We start from the raw sequence: 20,628 nt of genomic DNA, 5'->3' as shown, positions 1-20,628 counted from the left end.
TTCAGAAGAAAACCTACTTTGCCACCTGCATTTGGAATGCCAGGCTGGAAGCTAAAACCTCCCAGCATTCAGGCAAAAGCTGTAACATAACCCTAGCTAACCTCAAGGCTAACAATTTATTCTGTTGTACAACCTGAAGTACAGGTTAGGGGGGGAAGGAAAAAAAAAGAAAAAAAGAAAAAAAAAGAACACAACAACAAAAAAATGCACCAACAACTCAAAAAAAGGTTTAAGTTTGGGCTCTGTAATGACATCATTTTATTTATCCATGAATTTTCAGGCAGGTTGTTGCAAAAACATTTTCATCCACTGAGAACTCAATTGAAGTCTTATCTTCAACTCTTAAGCACTGCTGTTGCTACAAAGGAGAAGTGTTTTCTCAGATTTAGTTTCGTCTCTAACAAAAGTAATATTTGTCAGCTGCGTTTCCTACACAAACCCAATTAAGCCATCTTAATTTTTATAAGTAAGATATAAGGTAAAATTGACTGATCTGCAACATGCATGAATTGATTTGTTACTAAGCATTACTTTAGATTGAGTTTGCGTTTTCTGCATGTGTATTTTACTAGAGTTAAAATGCAAACAGGAAAATCCTGTCAACTAAAAAGAATGACTGGGAGTCAGAAACAAAGAAACCTCAATTTAATCAGCCTTCTTACATCTCAGGTAATCAGAACAACTGAATGAGCTCTGGAGCAGTTTTTTTGTAGCATCCAATATCAACAGCCAAAAAAAAAAAAAAAAAATCACCACAGATGAGAGGAAACACTGATTCGCCCTCCAACACCAGTGAGGCCAAGATGGATCAGTTATCACAGATAAGTACACCTGGTTCTGCTTCTACTGATGTACAGGAGAAATCAGACAATTAAAAGCCAACTAACTCAATTTCCCTAAACTGTGAGGATGAAAATCTATCTTGCAATTTTAGTTTGGCTCTGCCAAAGAGAAAGTATTTTTGAAAATGAAACGAAGACACACATCTGTTAGGATGAAGGACTTTCTTTCCTCTGGAGTCTTAAGAAGTACAAAAGTCGGGAAAAATAAGTATAGAATACGTAGAAGTTGACTGCACAGCCAGACAATAACTTGATTTTGCATTGTAATGTATCAAGCTACAGTTACTGCATCTTCTCAGATGATGGTAAGCAGTCAAACAGTACTATCATGCCAGCAAACAGTGAAGTAACAAAAATCTGAAACACCAATTCAAGTACATCTGGTTCCACAATTCATTCAAGCCAAGTATCCAGTAGTGACATCTCAAGAAGGGATGAGAACATGACCCAAAGCACAGCCAGCATTCTCATCCTCACAGAACTATTTCTTGTCTACACTGGATGTTGAAAGCATGTTTTTTCTAAAACTTACAATTACTTATAATCTGGTTTTGGCACTTGTTCCATTCCAAACTATCAAGCAGGCCCACCTCTCTGGCATCTACTCTATTACTCCTCAGTCCACCAGCAGACAGTAGTAAGCTAAGTCACTACTTCAAACTACTGAGTCCTTACTTTATTCCCACTCTGCTCCCATTTATAGAAATGTTAGCAGAACAACCTCCAGATGTTGAAGCTCAGTGCTCACGGTCAGAAACGTAGAAGACATGACTGAGTTGAGGTTACTCTCATTATTAAAACCACACGCAAAAGATTTAACTTCAGGGTGCTCCCTTAGTTTCTCTGAAGGACACAACTGTGTTTGACTCTTAGCTGAAGTTGTTCCCTATAGCATAATGAAAGTGAAACTACTACTACTTTCAAGAGAGCTAAACTTTACCTGTCAAGCTATAGTTGGAAGGAACTGGGGGGGGGGGAGAGAAAGTGAGAAGAATAATCATAAAAACAGGCAAGTGTCCCTCTACATATTTGTTTCTGTTGATATTTACAACTACTTTTTAATCAATAGAGCTTCAGAACCTAAGCACTTGCAATAATAACTTAAAGCACATTATAACGTTAATAAAAGCTTACAGCACAACACAGAAATCTGGAATAATTTAAATGAGTTCTGAAACCAGCTTTTAAGTAAAAAGGCAAGTATGAAGTACTGATAACATTCAAGGACAAGGATTTAAAGAAGCTGAACTTCAAGTTTTGAAGTCCAAGTTATCATGACTTATACATGAAACTATATGAACAAGCACTAATCCTGTACAGTGGAGGGACCTCCATGTGCTAGAGCTACTATCTAAAATTCAACAGATTGCAAACTGTAAGGGAAGGAGGGAAGAACCAAAAAATAACCAGAACAGTATTTTAAGACTTCCAGATTCTCTGCAATGACAGAAGAGCAGTTTGCCCTACACTGCACTTCCAGTTACAGAAATCCAGCTTCATACACACTGACAAGGTTTAAAAGCAGACTTTCAGCAGACTTCTCCCTGCCTGAATGAATGACCATTAATAGGTAAGACTATGCATTTACTTAAGTGTTTCTACTTTTAAATAATTATGAATGCTTACAATTTCAAAACAGTCACATAAGTCTACACCTTACCAGACAAAACAGTCTACCAAGAAAATGACAGTGTGGGCTGCATACACAGCCCAGAGAGGTTGAAGAGAACCTCCTGTGCCAAGTACAGATAATTGAAATCTTTACCTCAAAGCCAGGAGGCAGCTTCAGAAGCTGCCTAGGATTAGACCTCTTCAGGTAAGTTTGGTCTGTAAGTCAGCACAATGCTTAAGTCATAATATTTCAAAACTATCAGTCACATCTACCCTCCCATGACAGGTACAGAATTTCAGGTGCTCACCATCATCACATTGAGACCATTATCACAAAAAGGAAACACGCAGTTTCATCATCCAGAAAAGCAGATATGGTCTTACTACCTGATGAAAAGTTAACTAGTGTCATTGTATTGGAAGCTGAGAATTACTTACATGGGGACTGACACAGTGAACCTCAGTTAATAAACAAAGTTAAGAGAAGACAAAAAAAAGCCCTCCCTACCTTCACACTGGTTCCTTGGAAGAATCTTCCATCTTGTTTTTATCACATTTTCCAAGATTTGCAGTCCATAATACTGAAATTGGAGAAGAACAAAATGTGAGTACATTACTGTAGGGCTAACCAACTTTCAGGACTCTCATTCAATCAGACATTCACACTTAATATCTAAGACTTCAAGATTATTAAACTAACAATTTTATTAAATATATGTCTATTCACCCATTTACTGAGGTTTCATGCATTTTTTTTTGCTTTATTCTTCACTACACTAAGTCCTGCTGTTTGATCATGCGCACACCAGGAGGGGGGAAAAAAGAAATAATAATGAAAAGCCCTCTGGCAGACAATTTTGGCTATCTGTAGAAGAGAAAGTAGCAGCCAGATATGAATTTGTATCATAAATGACTGCTTGTATGTTCTTTAACACAACCAGGCTCCTAAAATATTTAGCAGCTTGGATGGTCTCAAGCTTCCTATTGTTCCTCTAAGAGCTGAAAAAAAAAATTTATCTTAGAATCACATGTCCTGACACTGGCACTTTCTAAAGAAAGTATTTCCCAAACTTCACTGGTGTGTTACTTTAGGAACAGCAAGACAACCCACAGGTTTATTTAATTTCAATACCCACCCCAATATGGCACTATTTCTAGTATTTAAAGATGAACTTTTGTGCTCAGTCAAAGAGTAATAAAAATTTAACTTCTTGGAAATCCTTTTACCTTTCAGGAATTCCTTCCTATGTTCTCACCCAAAACCATTACATTTGCAAAGTGACTGGGAAGGCCACTCCCTCTGCCCATTTGTCCCTACTGCCAACTCACAGTAACAGGGAAAGAAGTTCATGACAAAATGATCAAAGAACTTTAACATGTTAAACCCCATTAGCATGAATAGACAGCAGAGAAAAGGGGACAAAGTTTTGCATTTACTTTATCTGCAGTGAATTAGGAAGAAAAACCAATATGACATCAATGCCTGAAAGGTAAACTCAAGTTTTCACAGTTAAAAGTTTGGCTGAGAATAAGAGTTCCTCTTCAAAATGGTTAGTTGTTACACAAAGTAGGACCATTAATATTTCAACCAAAGGGATCATATAAACTTCAATATCATTAATAAACACAATGTAGACTGTCCCAAACTACATTGCATTGAAATTCCATTTCTGCTGTTCTCATCTTAACATAACCTACATCCTTCTGCTTCTCTATCCAACCCAACTTCCCACAAGTTTCAAGTGTACATCCTGAATTTCCACAATATTCTGTCATCTTCCAAAACCAAGAAAAATTATGAATTAACAGCTATCTTTTTCTTCATGGTCAGCAACAAGTTTATCAACTGTATTTTTATCTGTAGATTTACTTAATTACTTAACATAAAAGCAAAATGAAGTCAAGGGAAAAATGTATGAAAATGTTCTAAAGCAAAATGCTTCGTTTTACAGGAAGTTACTTCATTCAATGCTATAGATTTAGACACCTGATTCAGTTTCACAATACCCAAAATAATTAAAAAAGCTTTTAACAATGTCTGAAGTATGAACACTAGCACCAGACAGTGCTGACATTCCATGAAGCAGATTTGAACTATATTTAAATGTCTAGATTCTACAGGTACACATATAAGCAGTCCTTTCAGACAACAGCTAACCAAAAATGTTAATTTTGTTTACAGGCTTTCGTTCCACAAGTCAACCTGCTTGGATTTTAAGACAAGAAAGGCAAGCCTAGTTTCATTTTACAGAAGCACTTGATGACTAACAAAACTTTAAAAAAAGTCCTGACATAAAACTAAGGACAGACCTCATATTTTATTACTTATAAAATACTATTAAAAACACTTAGCAGTTTCTCTGCTTAAGCTTTCCAAAGAAGACAAAAACCTCTAGCAATTTGCCGCACCTTTTCCTCATTATCTGCTACAATATCTAATTCAGATTTACGTACCTTTAACCACAAAGAGGCTCATGCTGTCTAGGTTTCTACTCAATCTTTCACACATAAATTACTTCAGTTCTGTGGTCTTGTTCATGCCTTCCTCGTTAATAGTCATTTTTTCTAACACTCACACATGAAACTGAATGGTAGCAGTAACAAAATCACTTCATCCATACACCTTTCCTGTGATTCCATGTTTAAAGATCAGCCTGCCTGAACACTCTACAGGAGGCTTTCTGGGTTTTTATTTCCAAGCTTCATTTGACCCTAGGATTCTGTATGATTTTTAATATTTCCCTGACAACAAAACTCACCAAAGTCACTGACATCAATTATGAGTTTTGCCATCTAAACTGTCAGCATACTTTTTCATCAACTTTGCAATGGTGTATGCAAAGACGTTTGAACTGCACATAAAACAGATGTCTTTCAAACTTCCTTTGTTCTTTGTTTCCTTATTTCTATTTGTCTAACAGCAGCAACTCATTGCTCAGTTATGAAGATGAGGGACAGGTAACAGCAAAGACTGAAAAAAAGGTATGAAATGATCCCTATGGTAGAAATGTCTATGGTACCTTTTTTTACTTACTCTATGCACCGAATCCCTTTCCCTCCCACCTCCCAAGAAACAAAAACAATTGATGAACAGAATTCAGTTAAAGGGAATCAAAAGGGTAGACCTTGTGGAGGCCTGCCGTCAAAGCCTAGCTGTGTCAGTTGCACAGGAAGACACCCCTTTTCTTCCTATTACAAGCAATCAACATAATGGAACATTATGATTAATATCAGGTAGTGTTAACAGCTTTAATTAAAGAAAAAATATGATTGCATAAAAGCCAAATGTCATAGTGCATAAATTTAGCACCAAATCATTTGCAATTTATGTAAATTGAAGAATTCTTTACCTGTTGCTTTCTTTCTGTTCCTCTAATCATCTCATTTTTCACAAGACAAATTTGAGTTTTTAAAAATACTGTTGATAAATCAACTTAAACATTAGTAATGTCTGTCAGTATAAAAAGCAAAGTTTACCAGGCAAGCAAACAGGCAAACACTGTTACTTAAAGGTTAGCACTTTGAGGAAGTTCTTTAAACTGTTTTCCCCTCAACTTTAGAGAACAATTAAAAAAATGAACTGTTTCATGAAAACTGCCTGATTTCAGAAACCCTCCAAACACAAATATTTTCTGTTCGAATACAATGTGTATCAAGCAGAAAATCATGCATATCAGTTGAAATAATCATAATCAAACTTAAGACAGTGAAAACACATTTCAATCAACTTCTTAGTTAAAACTTCAGAAGCCTTAGGCAAAGCACTTAAAATTGTAGCAAAAAGCAGAATGTTGCCCTTTTTAGTCTCAACCATGATGGACAGATTAAAAACAGTGGTAAAAAACAAGTGTGTTCTGCATATTAGTAAAGATTAATCTACTGCAGTGAGTTTGGGGTACTGAACTTTCACTTACTGCTCAAAAGGCCTAATAAGGTTTCTATATTGTCTTTAATACACCTAGGCACAAATTCTCTTCATAATGTGCACATGACTCTCATTATGATCACATGCAGCCATGCACTTACCCAAGAACAAAATGTGGCTCTAGTAGTCTTTACATTACTCAGATGTGTACAGACACAAACCAGTCTTTGGAATTGGCATTATGCTTGCATGTGCCTTGGAAAAAAACCCTATTTCCAATTTAGCTTTACCCTTTTTTCTTTTTTTTTTTTTTTATAAAAAAAGTATAAAGAAACTTGTCAATGTAAAAGGAGGTTTAAGTATTTTGTCCATTCACAGTTCTTGTTTAAAGCCAACTTTGGGAACAAGACAAAAAATGTGATTTGAATCAAGAAAGCCTATAGCTTTCTATGAGATACCTTCCTCAAAGTTTATGAATGGAAGAAAGAGGTAAACTAAATAAATAAAAGTTATTTTGCTTACTTTGGTATTCATGTTCTGAGAGAACTCCAAAATAGTATCAACTCTTGTCCATGCATCAGGATGTTCTTTTAAGTGAGTCAAGACCTCCTGTGCCATTCTTTGCTAAAATCAAGTAAAAGAAACAAAGTATTACTGTTAGATTATTTAAAAATACATATACTACCAGTGAAGACATTAACGTGTAACATCTTTAAATCACTTATGCAAGTTAGGCAGAACTCACTTAGGAGCAACAAGTCCCCTAAGCCTCCTTCTGTGTGGCAATTAAAGTTTATTAACAATCAAACTCCAAATGTCTTGATGCAAGACAGTAATATACTTTCACTTTTCCGTACTGAATGATGAATCTATAGCAACAATGGTTGTGTGAGAACACCACACTTTAGAGGGAAAATATACTAGAGAAAGAAGTTTCTCCCCTCGAACATGATGTCCCAGTATAGGTTGGGGGCTGACCTGCTGGAGAGCAGTGTAGGTGAAAGAGACCTGGGGGTCCTGGTAGACAAGAAGATGACCATGAGCCAGCAATGTGCCCTTGTGGCCAAGAAGGCCAATGGCATCCTGGGGTGCATTAGAAAGGGTGTGGTTAGTAGGTCAAGAGAGGTTCTCTTCCCCCTCTATTCTGCATTGGTGAGGCTGCACCTGGAGTATTGTGTCCAGTTCTGGGCCCCTCAGTTCAAGAAGGACAGGGAAGTGCTTGAAAGAGTCCAGCGCAGAGCTACTGAGATGATTAAGGGAGTGGAACATCTCCCTTATGAGGAAAGGCTGAGGGAGCTGGGTCTCTTTAGTTTGGAGAAAAGGAGACTGAGGGGTGACCTCATCAATGTTTTCAAATATGTAAGGGGTGAGTGTCAGGGAGATGGAGTTAGGCTTTTCTCAGTGGTGACCAGTGATAGGACAAGGGATAATGGGTGTAAATTGGAGCATAGGAGGTTCAAGTTGAATATCCAAAAGAATTTTTTTACTGTAAGGGTGACAGAGCCCTGGAACAGGCTGCCCAGGGGGGTTGTGGAGTCTCCTTCACTGGAGACATTCAAAACCCACCTGGACACGTTCCTAGGCGATGTACTCTAGGTGGCCCTGCTCTGGCAGGGGGGGTTGGACTAGATGATCTTTTGAGGTCCCTTCCAACCTCTACTCTAGGATTCTATGATTCTATGAATAAAGTCATCTAGACAAAATTCTATTTAAGGGCACCCAAACTTCCTGGTTCACCTGGAAGTATGCTCATAGTCGAGCTTTAAGGAATATCTATCATGCTGCAACACTGCTGAAGTAGGAACTGTTGCAGAACAGATCATTACAGATCCCCGATCACTACTTCTGAGGAATCCCTTGATACATCTAACAGCTTACAAAACAATAATAAAAACTGCTTAGGGGAAAGGAAGGGAGTTGGTCATGCTAATGGTTTGCTCTTCCTTGGACTGACATTACCAATTATTGTACTAGATACTATGGTTTCAGTAAGTTGCAAAACCTCATCTGAAGAAATTACACACTGAAATAGCTGAATCCATTTCAGCTATTGTTTTAGAAGTCTGGATGTCCATAAGCATTTTTAGGGAGCCAAATTATGTTAGCCATTTCCAAAAACACAGTGTACTGACAAACCTTGCTGCAAGTTATATTATCTATAAGAATCAGACACTGTCTCACCAACACGCAATTTTTACATCACAATTAACAGAACTTGGTTCATTCTTCCACTGCGCTCTAGAGCAATTTAAATGGAACTGCACAGCAGTTGAAGCTGTACACTTTAATTTGAAGCATTAGAACTTATTACAAGCTATGCAGATCTCTAGTCTGCTAGGAAAACATATTTGAGCTAATCAATTAGTGTTTTTTCAGTAAGACAGAAACCCCATCGAGACCCCAAATCTATATACATACAATATGAGAAAATGACAAATTGGGTATGGGGTTCACCAAACTATAAGTGAAAGCTACAACAGCAAATAGCAAGGATGTCTAAAACATCCAGGCAACTCTGGTATCTCTGCTTAACATAACTGAGCACAGTGGAGCAATTCCCTGTCAAACATGGATTATGACTAGCAAGTAAATCCCTGTAGATTGGATATGGAGAAGTCCCACATGAATACTTCTTTCCAACCTGAAACTAGTATTATATTCTCATTGAATGACCTCAGAGCTTACAAAAATCAGCACTTTTGATGCTCAGGGGAAGAACAGCTGTACTACTTCCAAGTCCAACCTGTGTTTTTATACTGGCCTACTTAGTGTCAATACTGGTGACATACCACAGGATCAAACTGCAACACCTGCAAAACAGAGAAACTGAATATTCCTTGCCCAAGCACTGAAAACTTTGGTGTGGTGCCCATTAACTCCTTTTCTGGACATCAATTCCTGTAGTTTCATTAAAACTGTATAAATTTAACAGTAATGCTTCATCAAGAACAAATTCTTAATGTGTTGTTGCTACTAAAAAAGAAATTCAGCAAATAATCCTTGTAAACATGTGAAGCTCTAACAGAACAAGGCAATGAAGAGTCTGGGATGAGTTGTCTGAAGTACCCTTAAGTCATGAGCTGCACTGGGATGGGGTTGGAGACATCCTTTCCAAGAAGTCTAGGACAGAAAAGAGCTTCTTTCTTGCCTAACATAGATCAGCAGGTAAGAGTTTGCAAGCAGAGATAAGAACTACACAGAAGTAGACAAGTGAATCTGAAAGCAAGTTCAGCATGGGCCATCCAGGCTGCATTCTAAACCTCTTCTACCCTAACATTACCCTGGACAACCCACTGTTAATCTCCCAATTCTAATACTTAGTTTCCTCAACCTCTGTTATTTCTGCCACCCTTTATGTCATAATTTGAGTGACAGGCTCCACAGAGAACCATTTTTCCTGCCAGAACTTTTGAACTCCGTGGAAGAGATAAGACCTCTCAGAGTCACTAAATTACAGATGTAAATAGACTGAAAATAGACTAGAATAGCAAACCAAAATTTTCATTGAAGTGACATATATTGGTATATATACTGAAAATATGTTTCTATTGTAATTTTCTTTTACCAGTTGAAAGCCACCTCTTGAATTTTTGCTTCTTACTGCAGTAATTTTCTACATACCTTATACCCAGCCATTGCTAGTGAAGCAACTTCTCATAATACCAGAATAGCAATTTGATCATTCTGTTTGCTGTAAATACTCTATTCTCCTAAAAAAACTTCTCAACTTTTTGATTCATTCAAACAAAACACTATAAACACCACCTACTTTGTAAGGCAGTAAACAAACCATCACTTACAAAACACAAGTCCATACTTTTTAGCAATTTTACAAGCAGTTTTCTGATATGATAATTTAAAAAAAAAAAACTATAGCTAGTAACTATTTGAATTTAGGGAACTCAAAATGCAAATATTTCAAAAAACAGCAAGGTATTTCAGGATCTGTAGCAATGCACATTAGTAAGCCCTACAAAAGCTTTCATTTTAAAAAAGACACATAAAACAAGTATATTATTATTATTTTAACGGCTGGAAGGAATAAAAAAGCATCAGCTACTTTGTCTCATTTTAATTCACTTATTATTGAGCAAGAATATCTTATTAAGGGATGCTTGACACTGAAATTCCCAATTTAAGCATGAACTATTAAAATTTATCAGAACTATGCCAACACCGTTGTAGGAACACTTGCTTTTAACATCCAAGTCTTATTTTCAAAATAGTTTAAGAAATAGGTAAAAGCAATACAAGATTCACTTTGAAGACAATATGTGCAAACACACAATGCACACATTCCCCCTATTTGAACTTGAGACTTTCCATTCTGCACTAAGTCTGAAGAAAAGACCACAAGAAGAACCTGTGCAGACCAGGAGTAAAAGGAGGGAGGAACTGACACATGAAGGACAAGCTCTTCTCTTGGATGTGTTGTCACACATATAAATATACATACAGTATATACAAGTATTTATATTATACTATATTCTAGTAAGTTTGTAAATATGAATAGAGCACTAACATCATGAATATTTTTCTTTTGAACACAAAAACTGAGATTAAATTTGTGACTTCACAATCCTGCCCATGATAACCAACAAAAGGCAGCTCAGGTCTTCCTGAAAAAGGTAAGAGAAGGAAGCTGCAAGCAGAAGTGCCCTTACCAAATCGTACTTCTTCATACTTTTCATCAGTAGAAAGCATGCTAAAAATGAACGCACACGAAGCCAGCATTTTTTTTTTTTAGTGCCACTTTTATGCTCATTACAGGAGGCCTTCCTTTAAACCAGGGCACACAAATTACCAGTGATACTCCAATCACTAACAAATTAAATTCACTAATATTACTGATTTTTACTGAATTTAGCTCAACTGATTTGTTACAACATTAAACACTGTCAATAAACGATGGTTCTAAGTCCACATTACCTGTGCGCCTTCTCCATGGTACAAGCAGTTCACCACATTGTCCAAGAGATTGATATCCAGTTTCTGGTTAAAATCCAGCAGCTGACGAGCTGCATGGTCTGCTAACATTGTCATAATTGCTGGCATAGATTACTGCAAGATAAATTAAAAAACTGTCAATTAATAAATTATGATTAGATGTAAAGCAAGTGCTTCAACTTAAGAATCTCATTTGAATGACATGGCCTACATCAGCAGTACTGAACACAACACTCCCCCAACCACTGAGCAAGTAGCAAAACAAACTGAAAAATGTACACATCACTACACCAACTAAATTCTCAGGGTCTTTAGCAGATATAACATAATGAGTCTCACTACAAATGGGCTGCATTGCCACCAAGCTAAAACTTAATTCCAAGTGGGTATCAACTCCTACCAGTCCCTAAACATGTAAATCAGTTACATTTCCTGATTGAAATACCAAGTATTACATTACAACCAAAACCCACACTAACAATCTCAGTCAAATTTTGAGCACCCAAGGTCAACCTGCACAATTAGAAGGTCAGTTCTAAAAGCTTTCAAACAATTGATTACGGAAGTGACATGTACACAGGCATTAATGAATTAGCGAGGGGGGCAGTTTTCAAATCCTTGGGGCAGGGAGGGGGAACAACAAGAAACAATTTACTAGTTGTTGATCTACTTACAAGTAAGAAATTACCATTGAAACTAAGAAAGCTGAATGAATCCACTTGGAGAGAATGAAGTTGAGGGGACTGTTAGTTCAGCAGGTTACTCAGTGTACCACATCAGATCTTTTAACACTGAAATGGAATACTACTGGACATTTCAGGTCCCATAAAACCAGCAACACATAGATGCACTAACTCTTTGTCCTAGATATAGCAGCCTCAATATTATACACAGGAAGTAAAGTGGGGTGTGTGTGATTGTGGGTATGCAAGTAAGATGCTTACCAGCCAGAGACTGGTACAAAATATAGGCAATCGGGAAAAGCAAGAAAATAAGCCAAGAACCACAGAACTGTGGGTGGTAAATTATACTCTAACCTTTTCACACCACTCCCCGTGTTGGAAGCACCTGATCAAGCTGGTTTCCCTCTTCACACAGCCACTGGCAACTGTAACACTCCTTCCCTCCTCAGTACAGCAGCTCTCCTTCCACTTGGCTCTAGTTTGCAGGATGTTCCATAAAGCTAGATCTCTAAAACCGCTCACTTGATAAAAAACCGGAAGTCTGGACAACTCCACGATCACTCAAAAAGTTATGCTAGTATCTTTTTGAATGTCCTGATAGCTCTGTCTCTAACTCTTCCAGAAACAGCCCCAATACTCCCAGCTAACCGATTCCTTAGTGTAAGCTAGAAGTCAGATCTCCTCTAAGCAACTTCATGAATTCATTTTATGCCTTACATAATTATGCCCAAAAGTAAACAGCAAGACAAACCTGTGCCTCAACCCAAGTAATTACTAATCAACTTACAGACCTACAATAGCATACAGACAAGGAAAGTCTTTTGTTAAGAAATGCATATTTGCAAGTAGTGTCAAGAAATTCACTTTCTACAGAAAGCCATTAACTTCAAAACCTAAAACACTTTAATGTTTTCTGAAATAAAAATCATGTAGTTAGTAATACCACCCTAAAAGCATTTTGAGGGCTACATCAACATTCAGACAGCCTTTTTACAACATCTATGTGGAAAAACAGAAGGAAAAGATCAAGTAGAAAACAAAGTAAAACTGCAGCTCCACACCCCCAACCTTGAAAAATTGCAAGGTGAAATTCAGAAGCAAAAAACTAATCAGCAGGGACAGCTTATTATTTTAACTCGGGCCCCTTGAAAATTTCATCTGGCAAAGGGGCAGCAAGGAGCATTATCAGAAGGAAACTGGACCTATTAATGACCTCCCTGAGCTGAGAGCTGTTAGCACTCCCACCAGACACGCCTGCTGTCGAGACAGGCCCGCCCTTTTTTTGTTCACATCTGGCCCCCATGGCAGAGCCGGGAGAGTGGTTTTCAAACTACAACAAACCTCTTAAGTCAGTGGTTCCTCAGGTGGGGCCGTTCATTCCGGATTTAAGCATGTCCCGGTGCCTTACGCAGCCTTAAGAGCGCTAACGAGGAGCCACGTGACCAGGAGAAGTTATTAACCACATGGAAGCAGAAAGGAAATGTTTTGAATAGGGCTCTTTGCCACTCCCAGCATTATCTTCAAAATGACCTACCTCCTCGGAAACCGAAACAGAAATGGCGGCTTTATGGTCCATACGAACTGCAAACAACTCGATTTCCTACTCCTAACACTCCACATGAAGACTGTAATCTTTGATTTATTATGCTCCTACACTTTCTCCCTCCCCTCACCATACCTGAACACCGGAACAGATTTTAACCTTAGCTCTAACAATCGCCACTAATCAATTCAACACTACCAATATATGGGAAATAGAAACAAAACAAGAGAAAAAGTTGTTTAAAAAAATTTCCACTACAATATAGCCAGAATCTGACATCTACCGAAGGTCAAAAGAACTGCATTTCCAGTACTGTTTACATAGTTATCCCAACTCTCCATGACCCTAGACCTTTTAAGTTTAACGCTACAGTTAGATTATTGTTATATACCTGACTAATTTAAGCATGTAGTACGCAGGAATAGCTGCATAGATTTTAATAGCAAGAAATGCCGAGTATACACAATGAACCCTAGAGCACCTTCGACCCAGCAACTTAAAGCTCACTAGGGGCAGCCACTGAAAAAACACAAACCACCCTAGAAAATCCACTGTGCCCCATTACTAAGCATGCAATTCCGCTATTGAACACAACCGAATCGCCACCCCACTACCCTCTTCCAACGAATTAGTTGCATCACTTGTAAATTCCTCCAGCTGCACGATGCGAAAAAGGAGCACAGCACAGACGCATTCGTTTTACACCGCATACACCAGCAATCCCAACGAAAACGATTCCTTCCCTCGCACACGTGTGTGCCCCGGCGTACGAGGATTAAAATAACCCCGCTCCGCAACCATCTGACTGCCCCCACACCTCGGAGCGTTTTTTTTTTTTTTTTTTCGGTACGGCGGCCGCGCCCGAAATAACTCAACACACCCACCCAGCGCAGAGGCCTTTTTCCCCTCTTCCCGCCGCCAAGCCGCCGCGGCTGTTCCCCGGTGCAGGAACGGGGGGACGAGAATGGGGAGAACCTGTATGGCGGAGGAAAGGGCGGCGAAACCCCCTGAACGGGCGGGCCAGGGCCCTGCGGAGCGCGGCGGGCCGGCGGCGGCGCAGCCCCTCCCTCCCCCCCCTCCCCTCTCCGGGCTCCCTCCCTGCGCTCTATACAGGGCCCCCACGTGATGCAGGCGGACGTTTCAATACTGCTGCACTAGACACACACACAAAAAAATATTTCTGGAAACTTCCACTCCTAATAATTTACAGATTATGTGTCCCAGCCCGCTCAGACCCCAGCAGCCGCTGCCCGGCCTCCCCGCCGCCTTCCCCGCAGCACCCGCGGTAGGCTCCGGGCTCCTTTCAAGCCGCTCGGCAGGGCCTAGGATGCTTCTGCCCTAAACCCCATTTTAAACGCACCCCCACCCCTCGGGGTTTTTCCTCGGCGCCCAGGACGCCTCTTTCCTCCAGCGAAGACTTCACGCCCTCCATAGGGGCACATGCACGGCCGTACCTCCTCCCACTGCGCTCCCCCCTCGTCCCCTGCCGCGCTACCCATCCCAACACCCCCCCAACACCTCTCCGTTGCCTGAGCACTCACTTACCTACGTGTTTCTTACAGCTTCTTGCTTCAAAAAGTAGGGCTGGGTGAGCGAAGTTTCTAACCACACGCCAAAAAAGAAAAAAAAAAAAAAAGAAAAAAAAACAGAAAAAAAAAAAAAAAAAAAGACCACCAAAAATAACCCTCCCCCCACAAAAAAAAAAAAAAAAAAAAAAACACGAGGGGGGGGGAAAGACGAGCGCACCCCCCCTCCCCTCCCTGTCGGGTATGTACCACCAGCGCCACTCCTCTCCTCCCCGCACTACCCCCTATAGCAAGCCTGCCCTGGCCTGACTGCACCCGGCGCCCGGCAGAAGCCTACGGCCCTCGGGGCGTGCGCTCCTGTCGGCTCCGCGCCTTCCCCTCAGCCCAGGAGCAAGGCCGCCCGCCGCCGGATTCGCAGCAGTCGGGGCGCGTTGCCCTCCTTTCGCTCAGGGGAGAGGATCGACGCGGGGCTCCGGCCTCCCAAGGCCGCTGGTACTTAGGGGAAAGCTTCTACCTTCCTCGTGGCCCTGGCTGCGGCTCGGCGGGGCCCTGGTTCTCCCTCTCCCGCGTCGCTGGCTGCCCAGGCCCCGGCTCGTGTAGCTGGGTCTGTGGCTACTCCTGTTGCTGCCGTTCTCCCCTCAGCCTGGCCGGCGGATCAGTTCGCCCCCATTCCCACCCACCCCCCGGGGCCTCGCACTAAACTTTGCCCCCCTTCAGCTGCGCTGGCGATTCCCCCTTGCGGGCTCCCCTACGAGCAGGTCACACGCACAGCGGCGGAGGCAGCGGTGGTAGCAGGGACTGAGCGCGGCGCCTCTCCCCCCTCCTAATGCCACAGACTCGGAACCGGCTCAAACCGGTTCAGACTGGGAGATTCCATCTCGGTTTAGTTTTCAGCCCATGGCGCCGCGGAGCGTTTGGAAACCTCGGGCCTCCGCCCAGCTGCCGCTCCCATTGGTCCCGAGCCGTGCCGCCGCGCAAGCGGCCTCCGCGCTTATTGGCCAGACGGCCTGTCAATCTGCTGAGAGCCTCGGAGGGGCGGAGGGAGCCAGCGGCCGCCGACGAGGGGGGACTAAGGGGGGGGATAAGATAGAGGGGATCCGCCCCCTCTCCAGCAGCGTTTTGGGCGCAACGGGGGGTGGGGCTCCGCTGGCTGATAGGCCGATCCCAGCTGTCACTCAAGGATGGCCCCGCCTCCAGTTCGCAAACCGCGGGCGCAGGTGCTGCTGCCTCCTGGTTGGTTGGCGCTTTGGTGTGACGCGCGTGCCTGAGCGCGGCTCTCGCGGTTGCGTTGGATGGGGGGGGAGCGCGCGCGCGGCGGGCTGCCGTGGCGCGGCGGCGGCGGCGGGGGGGGGGGAAGGGAAGGGAGGGGCGGATGCCGCGCGCGGGTGGCGACCGTTGAGAGCTGCTGGCTCGTGCTGGAGGGGGAATTGCGACGCGGGGGGCGGGGGGAGGGAGGAGGAAGGTGGTGGCGGCGGCGGTGGTGGTGGAGGTCTCTTGAGAAGGAGCTTTCGGCCCCGTTCGGGAGGGCTCCGGGTGCCCTTCGGGCGGCTTCCCGTTACCGCTGAGGCGCTGTTTCCGTGCTAGCGCAGTAGTGAGATGATGGGGGTGGGGAGAAGGGGAAAATTGGCTGGCGGGTGTAACCCCGTGTGAGGGGGCGGTGTGGGGCTGTGAGGCAATGGTGGGCCTTACCTCAGGTTTTCGGTGGGGGGGAGATGATGGGCCCGGGGGTGGGGCGCTGCTTTGGTGCTGCGGTGCCGGTGGGAGGCTAAATGCTCGGCTGTAAGGAGTGAGCTGTGTGGCCAGGAGGCGCAACAATGAGGGGTGGGTACTGGCTACCTGGTCCCTTACCCAGAAGGTCCTCTGGCCTCCGCCAAGGCCTGTGCAGGCTGGAAGGGTGGGGTGCGTCCCTTCCTCTATGCTGCCTGTATTACAGGGGTATCCAATTCGCTGTAGCAGGTGTGTTCCTCAGTCTCACAGCTGCCTTCCAAGCTGTGGATCAGGCAAGGTTGATTTGCCCACAGATGAGAGAAATGTTGAACCACGTGAGGAATGATCGTCTCTCAGATGTAAGCAGGGGTGATCTCGGGGCAGAGACTGGCTTGTCAGTGGTGGCACAAACTCAACAGACCATGGTTGTGTGTCTCGTTACTACCTGAAGGAGTACCTGTGTTTATCAGCTTCATATGGAAAAGCTCTTAGATAGTGAAGGCACCGGGTAAAAGTGTATGTATTTCTTCAAAACCTTAACTCCTTACTCAAAAAAATAATAGCTATAGAAAATTTCATGGAATTATTCATTTCTATGAGGAGGATAATGTGAAGTATTTATCATAGGAAAGAGCTTTGCATTTTTCATCATCTACTGTAAAGCAAAACTTTTCCTTTGATTATGACTTTGGGACAGCAATGCACTATCAGTGAAATGATATAAAAGTGATACTTTTGATTTGTAGACTGTCATGTCCTCTTGGTGGTATCCAAAGAAACTACACATACGCTTCCTCTGTTACTAACACTGTGAGGTGGTGTTCACCAGTGCTATGGCCAGGTGTATGGGAGAGAAGCTTATGCTTAAGTCTTTTGTCCAGAAAGAGCATTTTTTAAAGAAAAGTTCTTTCTTGTATGTGTTCACCTTAAGACTTCACAAACAAGTTTATCCTTTTAGAAATGCTGATTATTGATCACCAAACCAGAGTCTTTTTACATTGCACTAATCTCTTTCCTGAAATGAAAATCTTAACCCTGCAGTAATCTCTGAGAAACTGGGAAAAATATTTGCTTTTGCAGGATTTTGGAGAGTGTGGGGTGTTTTGTTTGAGGGCTTTGTTTCAAATGGAAGAACAGCAAAGATCTGGAAGTATAAGTACTGCTTTTCTGTAAGTGTTTATGTTGTCCTTAGGAGTTGCACAGACTACTCCAGAGTATTCAGTAGCATATACATAGAGGTTAATTCTTAATATCTGTATATTTTGTCATATTACTTTCTTAAAAAATAAACCTGTGAAATGAAAGCGCAGTCACAGGCATTAATAGGTTAGCTTAGCAAAAATAACTCTTTGATTCCTTACTACTATTTTAAAAAGAAGTTAAAAAAAATTAATTGGAAAATGGTGAGGCGTAGTAAGATCTGTGCTCCTATGTCACCATGTATAATTTTTTTATCAGTTACTGTTTTAAGAGGTCTGCCCTGGTAGTTGTCTGAGCTTCTGGCATATAAAATACAAGCCTCTCAGTTACCATTTGTTTTTCATCTAGAGACTTTAAGAAACTTTTGGTTGAACCAGCTAGGATAAGTTCTCCATGGCTTTGTCAAAAATATATAGCAGAACAGAATGGAGTGAGTATAAAAAGAAATACTTAGCCATAGCATGCTTGGGATTATAATGAACCAGGTGAGACACCTGTGAGACATCGTTTGGGAGGGGGAAAAATCTGGAAAATAGCTTTGGGATCATGATATAAGCTATGAATCCCAACATAAAGTCTTCACTTGCAGGTGAATGATTAGTTGTTCAAGCTGCTTAAACCTTCCTTGTTCTCTTTTCTACTTTTTTGTCATATTGTAAAGGTTTGGGGGTTTTTGGTTGGTAAAAACGTTTGAATAGTTATTTTCTTAAACTGAGGGTTAATTACAGCACCAGCTTAATAGGGACTATACCGTTGCTACAAAGTCACAAAAAGGAAACTTCTATATTTCCCAAGTCTTGTAATCTTTCCATCTTTACCGGTAATGTGTTCTTGGCTATGGAAATACAGGATTGTGCTCAAAAACTATTTTTCTCTCATTTTCTTTGATCCACTGCTTCTGTGAAATGCAACATTTTAAGGTTAAGCTTCAGTGCTAATCACCAAAAGATGTGTAGTAGTATGCAAATCATAACATACTGCAACAAATAAACTATAATTGCATGTACTTCTACTGTTCTCATAACCATGGTTGTTGACCTGCAAGTTCAAAAAGTACTCTGTCAATTCCAGTTCCTCAGTCTTGATTTTGTGGGCTGTGTTAAGAGATTTGTTTCAGAATTATTCTGGGATGGTTAGGGAAATAATGCCTGTATCCAAGTAGGCACTTCTGTTTCAGACAGAAGCTGAGGAGATTGAAGACCATGTGATACTAAATTAGCTCCTGAGTGATGTATTACTGGAGAAATAGCAATACCACAGAGAATAGCGATAGTCACAGGTCAGCTGGAGAGGTGGGAGGCAGGAGGATTGTGGTTAGAAGTTCTCTGTCATCTGAACTCATCTTAGTTGGAGAAGGTGTTTCTAGAAGCTTTGTGATTCATATTTTGATGATTATGCTAATGAGTAAGTTTGCAACCTGTGAATTATTTTGCTGTCTATAAGTGGAAGCTAACTCTGACACTTTCCTTCTTGAAAACAATAGTTGTCTTAAAGCAGTCACAGCCAAGGGCTTGTTCAGTTTTTTGCTGTACTAAAGTCAAATCTCTTGGGAAAATTTTTGTAGCACTTAAGGATCTGAAGAGCTGGAGTATGCACTCATTTTTTTTTATCATGCATAAAAATACCTGCATTCTGTACTGTCTCTGTCACGATGGTAATAAAATGCTTGTTTAACTTGCCTGGTTTATCTTTCTAGAGTGGGTTGGCTAGTATAAGAATTAACAGATCTGTAAGTTTTGCACTGTAATATATAATTGTAAATATCATTGTAGTTGATGGGATTGAATTTGAAAGTGATTCAAATAGAATGGATAGACATAGCAGCTGTTGATGGGTTAAAACCAGGGCTGTAATTCTAGCACTTAGAATAAACAGTGTCTCTATGTATGTTTTGATGTTCTAGCTAGCCCTGGTGTTCAAAACAAACTGATGCAAGAGACCAAAAAGCCAGAATCTTTTTAAACCCCATCAGCTTATGCTGAAGGTTCACTTCTGTTTACTTTCTTCTTTTGTTTGGTCTATTGTTAGGGGGGTTTTTGTGTGTACAGGAGAGGAGAGTTTAAATCCTTTGAAACTGGTTTGTTAAACTGAATGTTAAATAATTCTTTTTAAGACAGAAGAGTAGATGCAGCTTTTCACATTTCCATCAGCTATCAGTAACACCACACAATGAACTGTTTTGAAGAAGTTGCAATAGTAACAAATATAACAGGGCTTAGTTTTGCAAGTTCTTTGGCTAAGTCCCATGCTTGAGTACTGGGAGATAGTTGCTAGCTCTTCTGCAGCAGGAAGCAGTGTCACTAGATCTGTTTATCACAAATAACATATTTTCATCTTTATTAGAGATGACCCCCACCTTTATGCCAGCTGTAGCTGAATACGCTGTAGTATGAGAAAACAGAATATTTTGCTTCATTCTTCCATATGGAGCTAGGCAAAAGCTGGTTCAGAAACTGAAGGCAGTCATGTTTTTAAAAGCAGCTATTTTAACAGGATGAGTATAGCTGCATCTCAGCTTTTCTGACACACATCAGTAGTTGTAAGCTCATGTTTGCTGTTTTGTTACCACTGTTCTCTGGCTGTTGGCTCCTTTATTAGATGTTCAGTCTGGTATTCAGGCCTTGCTGAAAGCAATAGAAAAATTTGCTTGGGTTTCAGGTCAGCAGTGTGCCCTTGTAGCAATAAAAGATAACTGCATACTAGG

The 20,628-nt window shown here is 41.3% G+C and overlaps 1 protein-coding gene and 1 long non-coding RNA gene across 7 annotated transcripts in view; one reads left to right on the top strand and one right to left on the bottom strand.

The window, feature by feature from the left end:
• The window catches only part of XPO1 (exportin 1), a 37,797-nt gene extending 21,899 nt beyond the window's left edge, over positions 1 to 15,898 (bottom strand). Inside the window, exons 1-5 of one of the 6 annotated variants that reach the window (XM_071740312.1) lie at positions 15,532 to 15,702; positions 15,037 to 15,092; positions 11,248 to 11,379; positions 6,841 to 6,942; positions 2,962 to 3,034 (exon numbers count right to left, since the gene is read on the bottom strand). In XM_071740312.1, coding sequence (XP_071596413.1) covers positions 2,962 to 3,034; positions 6,841 to 6,942; positions 11,248 to 11,373 — 301 coding nt within the window. In that variant the 5' untranslated portion in view covers positions 11,374 to 11,379; positions 15,037 to 15,092; positions 15,532 to 15,702. Of the gene's footprint in view, positions 1 to 2,961; positions 3,035 to 6,840; positions 6,943 to 11,247; positions 11,380 to 14,375; positions 14,572 to 15,036; positions 15,093 to 15,531; positions 15,716 to 15,786 lie in introns of those variants that run through there. The other 5 variants (XM_071740309.1, XM_071740310.1, XM_071740311.1 and 2 more) reach the window with 5 other exon arrangements.
• A 620-nt stretch (positions 15,899 to 16,518) lies between these two features.
• LOC139794564 (uncharacterized) overlaps positions 16,519 to 20,628 on the top strand; it is an 86,760-nt gene continuing 82,650 nt past the window's right edge. Inside the window, exon 1 of the long non-coding RNA XR_011725178.1 lies at positions 16,519 to 16,605. This is a non-coding gene — a long non-coding RNA (uncharacterized lncRNA). The remainder of the gene's footprint in view (positions 16,606 to 20,628) is intronic.

This window comes from Heliangelus exortis, chromosome 3 (assembly GCF_036169615.1).
Source record: "Heliangelus exortis chromosome 3, bHelExo1.hap1, whole genome shotgun sequence".
Classification (NCBI taxonomy): domain Eukaryota; kingdom Metazoa; phylum Chordata; class Aves; order Apodiformes; family Trochilidae; genus Heliangelus; species Heliangelus exortis.
Note: the sequence above shows the minus strand (reverse complement) of the source record. Positions and strands in the feature narration are given on the sequence as shown.